At 30.6% G+C, this 13,374-nt stretch overlaps 1 protein-coding gene and 1 long non-coding RNA gene across 2 annotated transcripts; one reads left to right on the plus strand and one right to left on the minus strand.

Annotated features, from left to right (window-relative positions):
• The first annotated feature begins 4,108 nt into the window (after nt 1-4,108).
• LOC129912696 (mucin-2) lies at nt 4,109-8,780 on the plus strand. The gene has a single exon (XM_055991058.1). It carries the CDS (start codon nt 4,195-4,197, stop codon nt 7,795-7,797), a length of 3,603 nt encoding a protein of 1,200 aa, XP_055847033.1. The 5' UTR covers nt 4,109-4,194; the 3' UTR covers nt 7,798-8,780.
• A 944-nt stretch (nt 8,781-9,724) lies between these two features.
• Nucleotides 9,725-11,037, minus strand: LOC129912719 (uncharacterized). The gene is made up of 2 exons (XR_008771888.1): nt 10,902-11,037; nt 9,725-9,914 (listed from the first exon to the last, which is right to left on the minus strand). It is a non-coding gene; the product is annotated as an uncharacterized LOC129912719 (long non-coding RNA).
• Nucleotides 11,038-13,374: the final 2,337 nt, after the last annotated feature.

Below are 13,374 nucleotides of genomic sequence, written 5' to 3' on the forward strand. Positions count from 1 at the left end.
CGTCAAACATTAAATAATTTTTTTTCCTTCAAACGAAATAATATAAATTAATATTCAAAAACGGTAATATTCAACAAATTAATAGGATAGATGGGTAGTAAAATATTTTAAATAAATATAATAATGCTTTTATTTGTTTGAAAGTAAATTAAAAAAATAATTTCAGAAAATAAAACAAAAGAAACTGATTGAGTGATTATTTTGACTTTTGAATATTGATGTATTAGTGCTTCTTGACTGGATTCTGATTTTGAATCGAGAAGAGAATTTCTCTTCTGAGAAGAGTTTTTTCTGTCATTTTCGTGCGAATAAAACAGTTTCAGAAGGCTTCTGAATGATTCCGGACGCTTCCGGAGAGCCAATCGAAAACGACATAAGTTTCAGTTTGAAGAATTGAAAAAAGAGCTCAAATGGATTGATAGATTTGCTAAAAACTCGGTACAGACGATTTGTACGTGATTTCCAAGAGCCGTTATTTTATTTTAATGTCTCCTTTTTAACGGATATCTCCAATATACCTAAAGTTTTCAAGATATTGCAATTTTCTTAAAAGTTTTCGAGATATTGCAATTTTCTTAAAAAAGGATAACGATTTTGCTTTGAAAAAAAAACCATGTAATGCTGCAAATAGGGCCGCACTTTTGAAATAAGAAAAATATTTTTTTGGACCGTAATAAACGGTACCCACTTGCCATAGAACTGATTTCTTAATGTAAACGACACAACCGATTTTAATAAAAATTTTGACATAAAAAGGTTTATACTAATATTAAAATTAAGAAAACTTAAAAAAAAATTTATTTTTGGATTAAGAAAAAAATATTTTTTTTGAAAAACAATTTTTTAAAAGTTATTTAATGAATTTTATGTGTCAATCTTTAAATACGAGAGCAATTTGCAATTCAAATTAAAAAAATGTTTGGGGGTGCCAACTATTGTACCATGGCGTTTTCCATTGAACCAAAACATTGATGTACCATCGATGAGCCAGCAATAGTTTTTTCTTAAACGTTTTTCAACGGAAAAGTATTGATGTTTTTTTGCCGACGAATTGATTCTTTTTTCGTCTTTTAATACGAATCTACACATATTTTTACACTGATTTTAACACGCACTACAAATTTGACAGTTTTGCAAACTTCAAACGAAATTATTATTTAAGGAAAAAGATAATGAAAGATAATTCGTTGTTTTTATTAATTATAAATAAATAATCTTACCTACAGTGGAAAAAAAAATTTGTTTGAAGTGAAAACTTCTTTAGTATCGTAGGGATTTGAAACAAGATGAAACGAAAACGCGACACGACTTCAACTTGTTATAACTTTTTTGTTTTAATAGATAGATGAATGAAATTTGTACTGTAGATAGGTAGTTAAATAAATTATAATTGTACAAAATTTCAATTAATTTCATATTCAAAATTCGGAGATAACGGTAAAAAGATGTTCTTTTCCAACACACGTTATATTTTTTGATCAAGTGCACATACAAATTTGATTTAACTTTAATACGCATGCTGATAACATAATCTTTTATTTGATATATCACACATAACGGTACGTGCTCCACAAGTTACACAATCTTAAATTGAAAAAATTGAAACATACCTCAAAACACCTGTGGAGATCTGTTGGCGATGACCAGCTACCAGTGTAGGAAGTACCGTAATCTCAGTCTGGAAATTCGACATGGTTGACTTTAAAAAATTCTAACTTCTCTTGTCGACATCTTTGAAATAAGATTTATGGATCATTATACAAGGTGAAACAATAAGCTTTCACATGGTATAAAATTTTTTATAGGTTGTCAAACAAAAAAATTGAATTAATAGCATGAGAACATAAAAATAAATGTTTTTTTTATGCTTTTTTTGATGAAATTTCATCGAGTTTAAAAAATTCTAGCTCTTTTTGTAGATGTCTCATAGACTTGATCGATATATATTTTGAGGTAAGACAATAAGCTTTTTAATTATACGTGTTTTTTTCGCTTTTTTTGATGGAAATTGATGGAGTTCAAAAAATTCTAGCTCTTTTTGTAGATGTCTCATAGACCTGACCGATATATATATATTTTTAGCTTAGACAATGAGATTTCAGATGATATAAAATTTATATAGGTTGTCATATAAAAAACATGGATTTGAAGGTGATAGAATAAAAATAGGTAGATTTTTTCTATTTTTTTTTTTTTTTTGCAAGAAAAATGATTTTTTAAGGTTTCACCACTACCACGTGTGAATTGCACAAATGTTTTTTTTTTCTTGTTTTTTGAAAATATTATTGTCTTATTTTTTGGAAAATTTAATTTGGGTTTGGTGTTTGGTCGTTTGGATTTAAATTTTTGTCCGCATACAACGCCACATAATTTGTTTTCATTTTGAAAGCATACATTTTCCGTTTAGGTGTAGAAAAAACTTTATTTGGTTGCCATATAAAAACTAAAATTTTTTGGTAAATGGTCCGCCCGACAAAAATGTTTTGAGAATAAATGTGTGAAATTTTCGTTCCTTCGGGGCCCCCCTGAGAATGGGGGCCCTGGGCACGGGCCCCGTGTGCCCTTATGGTAAAGACGGCATTGCCATCATCGTAATATCATGTCTGATTATCTCGAATTTCGATTGCCTTAAAATTTTTCTAAAGGCTTACCAATCAGAGAGTCAAAACTTAATCCACTTTTTAGTACCTAACTTTTCAGAAACTGTCCCATTTGCAGACGGTTTTTTTTTTAATCAGAATTTTTTGAGCTTTCTGCTTCATTGTTGTAATTTTTCCATTTCAGAAAATCATTACAATATCAATTTGAAAATTTCACTTTTGTACTTTTACACTTGTAAGGTTAATGTAGTTAAGGCTTTAAGTAAAATTTTATTTTCATGCTGACCAAGAACCTAATAAGTTCATTGAAAATTTGCTCAATGCCTTTGGTTGAGATGAAAGTAATGAGGTTTTTACTGAAACTTTATTTTAAAGCTATTTTTTACCTTTGAATCATAGAACGACGTAAAAAATGTTTTTTTTTATTAGATGCATTATTCAAAAATAACTTCTGCTAGTGGGTCCTCGTAAGTTCAATACTATTTATTCTGTCTGTACTCATGGCACGCGCCCAAATGTAAGTGAGACAAAAAACAAAGTGCTCGTGTGACATTGGTCTATAAATGATTTTATAAATGTTTCTTGTTTTATATTTTTAAGAAACAACTTAACCTATATATTTTTTGAAAACGCAATTTTTTCGATCAAAAAAATTTAATCTTTTTTCCGTTTATTTATTAATTCTTTAAAGAATATATATGGTCACCATGTTCAATAAAATTTTCTTATAAGAAAACTTATGAATTACAATTTTTGTCTCTAATCCAATTCATTTGAAAAATTGCCAAATGGTTCAAGAAAAATTGTAAAATGTGTGTTCTTGGTTTTCACACATCGTTTATATTGAGATTAAAAATGTTCCTTTGTTTTTGAATATTTTTTTGTTTTGTTTTTATTAAAGGCGTCTGCATTATTGTGCATTTATATAAATAACTATATGCATTTGTAAAAATATTAAATAAAATAATTTTGTGTAACTTCCGACAAAAAATAAAAGAAAAATAAATTCATTCATTTCAAGAAAAAGCTTTTTTTGTTTTGTACGAAAATTCATCATGAAAACTGTCGGCCAATAAAATATGTACGTCGCTGTGCTGCTGCTGCTTCTATTTTTCAATAAACATTTAAAAGCTTTTAAATCGATTAAATAGGTATATCGTTTAAAAATAAAAATTCAACACAAAATAAAAATAAAATTAAAACGAAAAAAAAACAAGAAACGACAAAATCTCTGGCCTTAAACTTTTACTCTTAAAATGCTTTCGAACGTTTAAAAAGAGTATTTTCCTTTGCCAACAACTGCCAATGAAAATGAGGCAAATAGAATAATCATTTTGTTGTGTTAGAAAAACAAAGATACAAAATCTATCTTTTTGTATATACGAGGAGAGCAAGAGCAGTTAGCCCAGATATCCATCAATGATTTGAATTAGTTTAGTCGCGAAATTAAAAACAATTGAAAAGACATAACTTAGAAATCCTCTATCTTTTTTTTTTTTGAGGTTTTTTTCGAGCGTGTTTCTAGTTGTAAATCGTATGTCCTTGTGACTTATATATTTATCGATATACACCAAATATAGGTCAATTTTTGGGAATGCCCACGCCTGAGGCGAATACATCTTCGCCACCACCGTCGGAGTCATCGTTGGTGGCGCTCAGAAACCCCAACATTACCGAACTGGCCACAGCGGAAGCGGACTCTTTCAAGGCAAACAACGCAAACGTATCTATTATGACGCAAGATCGATGTTTGGATAATGGCCATCAGGCTATAAGTAATGAACGTTCCTCCACCACCGACGACAAAGTTAGTGACGATCTAAATAATTCTATAAATAGTGTTGTTAGTAATGGCGTAAACAGTGTGCAAGAATTCAATGTCGATGTTAATCGCGACCGCGAACACGAAAACAGCACGGATTTGGTGATCGTGCAAAATCACACCGTAGACACCGATAGTCCGCCAACGGGAAAGGTTTCGCCGTCGCCACCTCCGACGACTACTAGTAATATTAATTCAACGGAAACGCCTAGCGAATTCGTCGACAATTCGAAAGATAATTTTGAAAATAATTCAATAAATAACATTGATGCAAATATTAGTGAATACTCAAATAATAATATCGTTGAAGATATGACGGTGATAAAGCATCAAAATAGTGGCGAAAATATTCGCGAAATAATTGCGAATTCGGATAAGGCCAATAAAAATTCTAATGATTCGCAACTTGTCGATAAAGTTGTGAATAGTGATAATAATGATCAGAAGGTTAGTTCAAGAAGTGCTCGAACTCGGAGATCTCGCAAACTCACTAGATCTGATAATGTTAATGATGAAGATCAAATTGAAGATCCGATAGAACGTTTGAATAAATTACGCGCGAGTATATCAAGCGCCCTTAGTGAAGTTAAGGGAGTTTTGAAACAATATAGCACCGAACAAAGTTTAGATGAACAAAATGAATCTACTCCATCATCTAAGCCCGATGAGGGGCCAGTAAGATTTCGTTTTGTTCGTAAAATCCGTCGGAGAAGCGTATTTAGTGAAGACGATGAAACGGAAATACCTAAGACAACTTTGGACGTTATAACTTCGCCGATAATTGAAAATAAAGTTATCGAAGAAGTTCCAACTGAGATTCCGGATTCTCCAAAGGTTTTATCAAGTGAAGATCAGAAGTTACCGGAACCAAGTAAAGATGAAAACCAACAAGTTCCTCCTAAGGAAGAAGAAAAATCAATTCAAAATAATAATCAAGAATCTGATAAAAAGCAACAAATTAAAACTGCAACTGATATTCAGATTGCACCTGAAACAAGTGACAATTCGAACGTTGTCGTGAGTGAATTTCAAAAGACATCAGAAACCCATCAGGACCCATCGAAAGCTGACGATGTTGAAGCTCCTCCCACTACAACAATTTCTGAAACCCCGAAAACTAAAATTGTAAAAACTAAAAAAGTTCTTAAAAAAGACAGCAGGAGAGCTTCGATAGCAGCAGTTGAAATAAATCAAATATCTGCTGATGAGCAATCTTCGATACCTGTAGAATTAAAAACGCAACGTCGACCTTCAGATTCTGGCACTTTGGTGAAACAAACAACTCGGACCAAGGTGAAGACTAGTGAAAAACCAAAGGTTATTTCAAGTCGCAAGGCAAGAACAAATTCTTCTTCGAAAACAGAAAAGGTTGAAGCAACATCTAGTCCTACCGCTGCAGACAAATCTTCTTCACCGAAAACAGAAAAGGTCAAAATAATTTCAACTTCCACCGAAGACAAGTCTGCTTCACCGAAAATTGAAAAGGTTGAAGCAACATCTAGTCCAACTGAAGAAAAATCTTCTTCGCCGAAAACAGAAAAGGTCAAAATAAATTCAACTTCCACCGAAGACAAGTCTGCTTCACCGAAAACAGAAAAAGTTGAAGCAACCAAAGAAAAATCTTCTTCGCCGAAAGAAACAAATGTCAAAACAGCTAGTCCTAGTGAAGATAAACCTTCTTCGCCAATAACAGAAAAGGTTGAACCAGTTTTTAGACCTACTGAAGACAAACCATCTTCACCGAAAGAGAATTCTACAAAAATATTGGAAGAAAATAAATCTTCTGACACCACCGCATCTGTTACCCTACCTCAATCAAATCAGGAGACAATCAAGGAATCTCCAGTGATTGTGGAGTCAACAACACTTGAAGCAACGAATGTCTCTGCAGTTATAAATCAAGAACCACACATTGCCGATTTATTATCTGATGTGCCAATTTTAACACCTGCTCCTGAACTTAAATCGAAAGTGAACTCTGAAATTCCTCAAGCTGAAGCTGTTACAAAGTTAGAAGAAAGTGTTAATACCCCTGAAAGTGCTCCAGCTGCATTAGAAGATAGTTCTGCCTTGAAAAGTGAGTCACTTCAAGAATCTACTGAATCAGATAAACCTGCAGAAATCAGTGAAGACACATCGAGGACATCTGAAGCCATATCAGATCCAGCTGCAAGTTCCAGATTGGATGATGATTTGCTCCATCAATCGTCTCCAAAAGTAATTGAATCCGATAAACCTACAGAAACCAGTGCAGATAAATTAAGCTCACCTGAAACTACAACAGTACCATCAGACAATTCCACAATGAAGGCAACCGACAAATTAGATTCACCGACGGCTACGACTGCTCCCATAGATCTTTCTAAAGTGATAGCTGTTTTAGCCCCTAAACCTTTGACCATAGTGAAACCTATTAAAATTGAACAACCTGTCTTTCTACAACAAAAGCTTAAAATGGTTATACCAGGTTCCAAAGTTGAAGTTCCAAAGCCACAAGCTGCAAAATCTAAACCATCACCACAGGCTGCTAAATCTGGAATTCCTGTCAAGAAAACAAATACACCAACATCGTCAGCTAAAATTCCGGTAGCATCACCAGCAAGTGCTAAAGTTGATGCATCCAAAACTAACAAAAATGTTACTCCTGTTCAAACAAAGAAGACCACTGAAGCTTTAACTGTTAAGGCTGTAAAAACAGTACAAACTGCTAAAAATGAGAATTCTGGTGAAACATCGCCTGGTGTCGAAGCTGAGGAACCTCTACCAGCCAACGTTCCAAAAGATGCCATTGCTGTTAAATTCAATCTTCCTGGTCAACAAAGTGTCGAAGAACTTCAGAGATTAGAAGATGAACAAGGCAACAAAGAAACCAGCCCATCTGAAACAACTGAAGCCGAAGCTGCTCCAAAGAAAAAGAGAAAAGCTAAGAAGAAGGTTGTTATTCGTCGTATTCGAAGGAAACTCTCCAAAGACGATACTTTCCTTAATACACAAGAAGGAGCAGCTGAATTAGAAGTTTGTGAAAAAGAAATCGAAGAAGAAGAACCTGAAGAAGAGGTACCAGACGTTCCAAAACAACCCAAATCATGTTTGAAAGTACGACAATTTGAAATCGGTGATGTTGTTATGTATGCTGAACATTACAAAAAGACTCAAGTTAGATGGAAGAAGGGTGTAGTTACGGAGAGAATTACCAGCATATCGTATAAAATTAATATAGATGGAGATGAGAGACCAGCGCATGTGAGTTATATTAAAAAGTTTACAGACAGAAAGGTGAATTTCGGTGGGAAAGAGTACCTGGAAATCGATTATGCACAAATTGAAAGTGACGAAGAGAAAGAACGTAATTATAGTATATGGAATTGTGTTTGATTGTTGTGTAAATTAAAAGGTAAACAATTTGAAATTGTTGTAAATTATTTTTAAGAAAAACAAACTTAACACTTGTAGCTCTATTCTGCTATCCATTAAAAAAAGAGAGATTATCAAATCTTTTCTTTGCTTTCAATCTTTTTACCATCTTTAAGACTTGTAAGCAAGGAAGCATGAAATTATACCATTATTTAAATTTTAACACCAAATATAAAATATTCAAATAGGTAAAACTTTAAACAAACTCAATAAACTTTTAACATTTTAAAATATTAAGAACTTCGATGAGACTTTTAAAAGTCTTTATAGAATTAAAAAGAGTTTTCAAAATAACTTTAATGAATAGCAGAATAGAGCTCTTGTATATTTTACGGGAAACAAATTCGTCTTTATTCAATTTAAACTAGCAATATAAAATAAAATTTAAAATTGTATAGATAAACATCCAGTTTATTTGTTATAAAAATATATTTCATAAGGAACGTATACGGAAATGGCAATTCTTAAACTCAATTCATTATGAAAATATCCTTGATAAAACTACCAAGAATTATGTTAATTAAAATAAAATAGGTTAAAAATAGGCAAACATTTTTTATTGCGTTTCAATTTTTGTAACAATATTTTTTTTTTTATTTTTAAATATCGACAAAACAATGTTATCATTTATTATTTTATATCTATTTAAATGTCTAATGTACATAGTTTTTACTTTATTATTTTTTTTTAAATTTAATGTAAAATTTAAATTTATTAATTTTTTTTTGGTCGATGTTTACCGACACTGTATAAAACTCACACCAAAATAAGGCGTCTTAGTAAGGGTACGACAGATCTAATTTATTAATTTTTTATTATTCCTTTTAATTTTTAAATTAAATTGTTGCATTGAAAAAGAATAAGGCACTTTAAAAGGTTTGTTTGTTATGTTAGGTTATGTCATTGTTTGGAACCAAACATTTTTACTTGGTTTCATGATTTGAAATCAAATTCTTTCTTCTTTTTTTTCTAACTAACTCGAAAGCAAACCAGGAATTATACCTTCCAAAATTTTACTTTAAAAGAAAAATATTTAGATTAAATAATTTTGAAAATTTATTCTAGTGAACATTGAGAAACTTGTTTTTAAAAACTAAATTTATGATTTTTAATTGAACACAAATTGCATTTGTCCAACAATATTTCTAAAAAAAAAAAATTTTTTTAAATGGGTTTTTACATTTTTATGTTATTAATTTCATGGAAAGTGATTATTTTTATCAAGCAATTAGTGAAAAATAAATTATGAAAAAATTATCAATAGTTTAAGTTTTGCCTATTTTGTTGTACAACTTATAGCTTTTGAGTAAAAAAATCTACAAAAAGCTAACTAATCGTAAAACGAAATGTGTGAGACATAAGTTTTTCTTCTTTTATTTTAGACAAATCGTTTTTGTGAAAAAAAAAATCACTTTTCATCTATACTACATAATTTTTTATAAAAGTCAGAATGTTATTTCATTGGACTAGAAAACAACAAACACAATCAATCCAAACTAAGCCCTTAAATATTTTGCAGATGATATTTTTTCAGTCAATAATTCTTGACCTTAAAATGAACTCACATAATTTAAAAAAAAAATTGTTACATTTACATTAAATGTCTCAGTTAATTAATAGGCGTGTTTTTTCTACAACTCAGTAGCTACTCATTTTTTTATTTTATTCGAAAAACAATAAAAACAAATACTTACTTGTGTAATTTGTATTATTGTTTTGCGAATAAAATCAAAAATGAGTAGCTACTGAGTATTAGAAAAAACACGCCTAATATAAAGAAGCATGAAAAAGTATCAATCTGCTAACAATGTAGAATTCTGTAATGAATTCGAGGGAACTGTATATTTTTTCTTACTTATTTTTTACGAAAATAAGATTTTTGGAAAAACGCAAAATACAAATGTTTACTTTTGAATGAAATTTAAATAAATAAAAGAAAAACACAAAATACCTACCATACAAAGTCATAACTATTCTGATTAGTTTTCGAGTAATTTATGTACCTACATAATGTACTATTGAATTCCGTTGTCAAAACATGTAACGGTCCTTAAAAAAAATCTACTAAACAAACAAACCTTAAATTAGAGATGCGCAAAACAGTTCCAAAGCCGGAACGAACATGGAACGGTTCTTTTTTCGGTCGGAACTAGTTCCGGGAACTAGTTCCGCGGAACTATCAATAATTTGAGTTTTTTTTTTTTTCAGGAAAATGTATCAAAAAAAGAAATAGTATGGAATTGAATATTTTTTCCTTCTAGTTCCTGGAACTAGTTCCGCGGAACTATCAATAATTTGAGTTTTTTTTAGGAAAATGCACCAAAAAAAGAAATAGTATGATATTGAATATATTTTTCTTCTAGTTGCTGGAACTAGTTCCGCGGAACTATCAAGAATTTGAGTTTTTTTTTAGGAAAATGTATCAAAAAAAGAAATAGTATGGAATTGAATATTTTTTCCTTCTAGTTCCTGGAACTAGTTCCGCGGAACTATCAATAATTTGAGTTTTTTTTAGGAAAATGCACCAAAAAAAGAAATAGTATGATATTGAATATATTTTTCTTCTAGTTCCTGGAACTAGTTCCGCGGAACTATCAAGAATTTGAGTTTTTTTTTAGGAAAATGCACCAAAAAAAGAAATAGTATGATATTGAATATTTTTTCCTTCTAGTTCCTGGAACTAGTTCCGCGGAACTATCAAGAATTTTTTCCTGATGGAAGACATGAAACTGGAACTATTAATGTAGTTCCATGTCCATGAGCATGATAAGAGTGTATTTGTGGTTTTGGTTTGTGAATTTTTGACGCTCAACTCGTTCGCATCCATGTGTGTTGGCTTTGGATGAGAATTCTATGACATGCGTGTGTGTATTGTGTATTTCAAACAGTCAGAGACATGTTCGCTTTCGTTTTGTTTCTTGTTCCTCTTCTTCTTTCTTTCTTTTGTGTGTGGCTGTGTCGGAACGATGGAACTGTTTAAATTAATTTTGTGGAACGAGTGGAACTAGTTCCGAGTGAGGAACTAGTTCCAGGAACTATTTGGCTCCGGAACTACCCATCTCTACCTTAAATGAATTGACGCTTCCGATGACGCCGTTTTTTAGATTGATTAATATCACAAATTAGTTTTTAAGACAAATGGTACTTTTGATATAAGCATTGAACTTTCTAATGAGACCGGAAGTGCTCAAACGCAGCTGAAAAATCTTTTCCGATCAGGAGTTTTTTTTAATTTTTTATCTAAAACTAAAACTTAAATAAATGGAAAAATTGGAACTGAAAACTTTATTTTATTTTGTACCTATAATTCTCATTTGTAATATTTGTAACGTGTCACCTTTTTTTGTCTGTTTTTAACCAGCAACTGGTGGATAATAAATGAAAATCAAACAAAGTTTTGCCACTTAATTATTCTGTAACCTTTTTGATATTCAAACACAAAACAAACATAAATTATATATAATTGATTTTATTAGTTAATGTTAACCTTTATAAATATCTACCAAATAAGTTTAGTCTATATTTGTAACAAAATATAAAATAAAAAATATAAAAATTAATGTAGTAATAGTATCCAAAATAAATATATTATTTTTGTTAAAAAAAAAAAAAAAAACAAAGTTGTTATTATTTTTAAAAACAACCAAATTATATTATTATTCATACATTCCTACATGCTTCATCAAATTTTACCCACAAACATTTATCACAGCATCCAGATCATCGCATCCAATTTGATAGATGATTTTTATAATAGCAGCGGGAGTAATATTATTATTACAAGCCATGGCCTTTGAGAGAGAGATGATGGTGAGAAGATGAGTATCTAAAAATAATATTTGGAAATATTCAAAAGATTTAAAATCGTTTTTAAGTATAAATCGGAATTTTTGTTTTTGAGATTGGCCCTGAAAACACGAAGCAAAAGAAATGAAATAATACAGATTTTTTCTTGTTTCTTGTATTATTTTTTTTTTTTTTGTTTTTAATTTTCTTTTGGCGAATAATAGCATAGCGAATGACAATAAAATTTCAAATCCAATGCCAAAGGCATTCCTTTTTATTCATTTATAATTTAATTTCATATATTTTAAAAGTAAAGACGTTATTGTTAAGCGTAAGTACATAATAAATTTTCATGTGTCAGCTAAATTTTGAAACAATATAATAATTTCGTATTTGTGAGATGGAAAACTATAAAAATTGGAAGTATAAAATCTTTATGTCTCTATATATCCACCATTGAGAATTTTAAAAGTTTTTCAGTTTTGTTTAATTTTTTTTTTGTTTTAAATAATTTTCATTTCTAAATACTTATATGCAAGACATATACTATCAACATCAACCTACTACTGATTTACAATCTCAAAAAAATCTACGAGATTATTTTTGGCATCCGGGTCTGATTGGCATGTGGTTGTGGTTGAAAGTATCAACATATACCAACATGATATGAGCTTCAATCATTATTTTGCCACTTTGTTAAGTAAATTAAGTGAACTGAGTAGCAGGTACTTGCTCTTAATGATTTTATCGTTTAGAAATTATAAATTCAAAATACTGGAAATTGTTAAGAAAAGAGATTTGTTCAAAAGATTTTTTGAGGAAATAATTTCAATTTTTTTTTTTCGAACTTTCTCTTTTAAGTATTGGGAAAAAATTTTTTCCAGCCAATTAAATTGTCTGACGGTTTGGACTTTCATAGGCGGATCCAGGGGGGGGGGGCACGGGGGCACGTGCCCCCCCCCCCCAGAACTTAAAGTTCATACTTAAAGGAAATCAAACTATAAGAGTTTTTAAAATATATGAATAATAACAGAAAGAACTTGAGTGAAACTCTTGTCTATTTCTGGCTGAAAATGCGAATTTTATTGTTTGTTGCATCCCTTTCCCATGAAAAGCTCCTCCTCACAAATAAATAAACGGCTATTTGTTGGGTACACACGAATTTTTTTTTTCGATTTAAGAAAAAGTGAATTTTCAAAGTGATTTTGGTGAAAAATTTTGATATGGACATCGAATGACATTGAATGATATTCTAAAAAAAAAATAATTGTATATGCAACTCTATTTTTTCATACGGAGGGGTTAAAAAATTTGCACTTTTCTCGTTGTTTTTTTTAACATTAGTGTTTTCAAAATAGCGGAACACGCCTCAACATTGCATAAACTATATATTATAGAACTGCTGGATATGTAGAACAAACTTGCATTTTAGAAGTTTGCCCAAGTTTGCACCCCGAAAATAAAGACCCCTTGAAAAAAACTCCTCAAAAGCGACCCTTACTTATAGATTTTTATAAATATTATTTTATTGAGAAAATTTCTCCAGGGATACCTCTAAAAATATGTAAAAAAAATAGTGTTTCAAATTTCAAAAGAATCGGTTAAGTAGTTTTGAGGAGCACCGGCGTTGATAACATTAGTTGTGGGGATAACGATTTAAAGTTTTGAACTCTGGACTAAAAGACTAAAACGTTCCTAAGGGAAGTATTAAAATACTCAGAACTTGGTCAATTTGGCTGCAAGAGACCTACA

This window comes from Episyrphus balteatus, chromosome 2 (genome assembly GCF_945859705.1).
Source record: "Episyrphus balteatus chromosome 2, idEpiBalt1.1, whole genome shotgun sequence".
In the NCBI taxonomy this organism is placed as follows: domain Eukaryota; kingdom Metazoa; phylum Arthropoda; class Insecta; order Diptera; family Syrphidae; genus Episyrphus; species Episyrphus balteatus.

Coding starts and splice junctions, on each gene's coding strand:
- LOC129912696 (XM_055991058.1), top strand. CDS start 4,195: ATGCCCACGCCTGAGGCGAATACATCTTCGCCACCACCGTCGGAGTCA.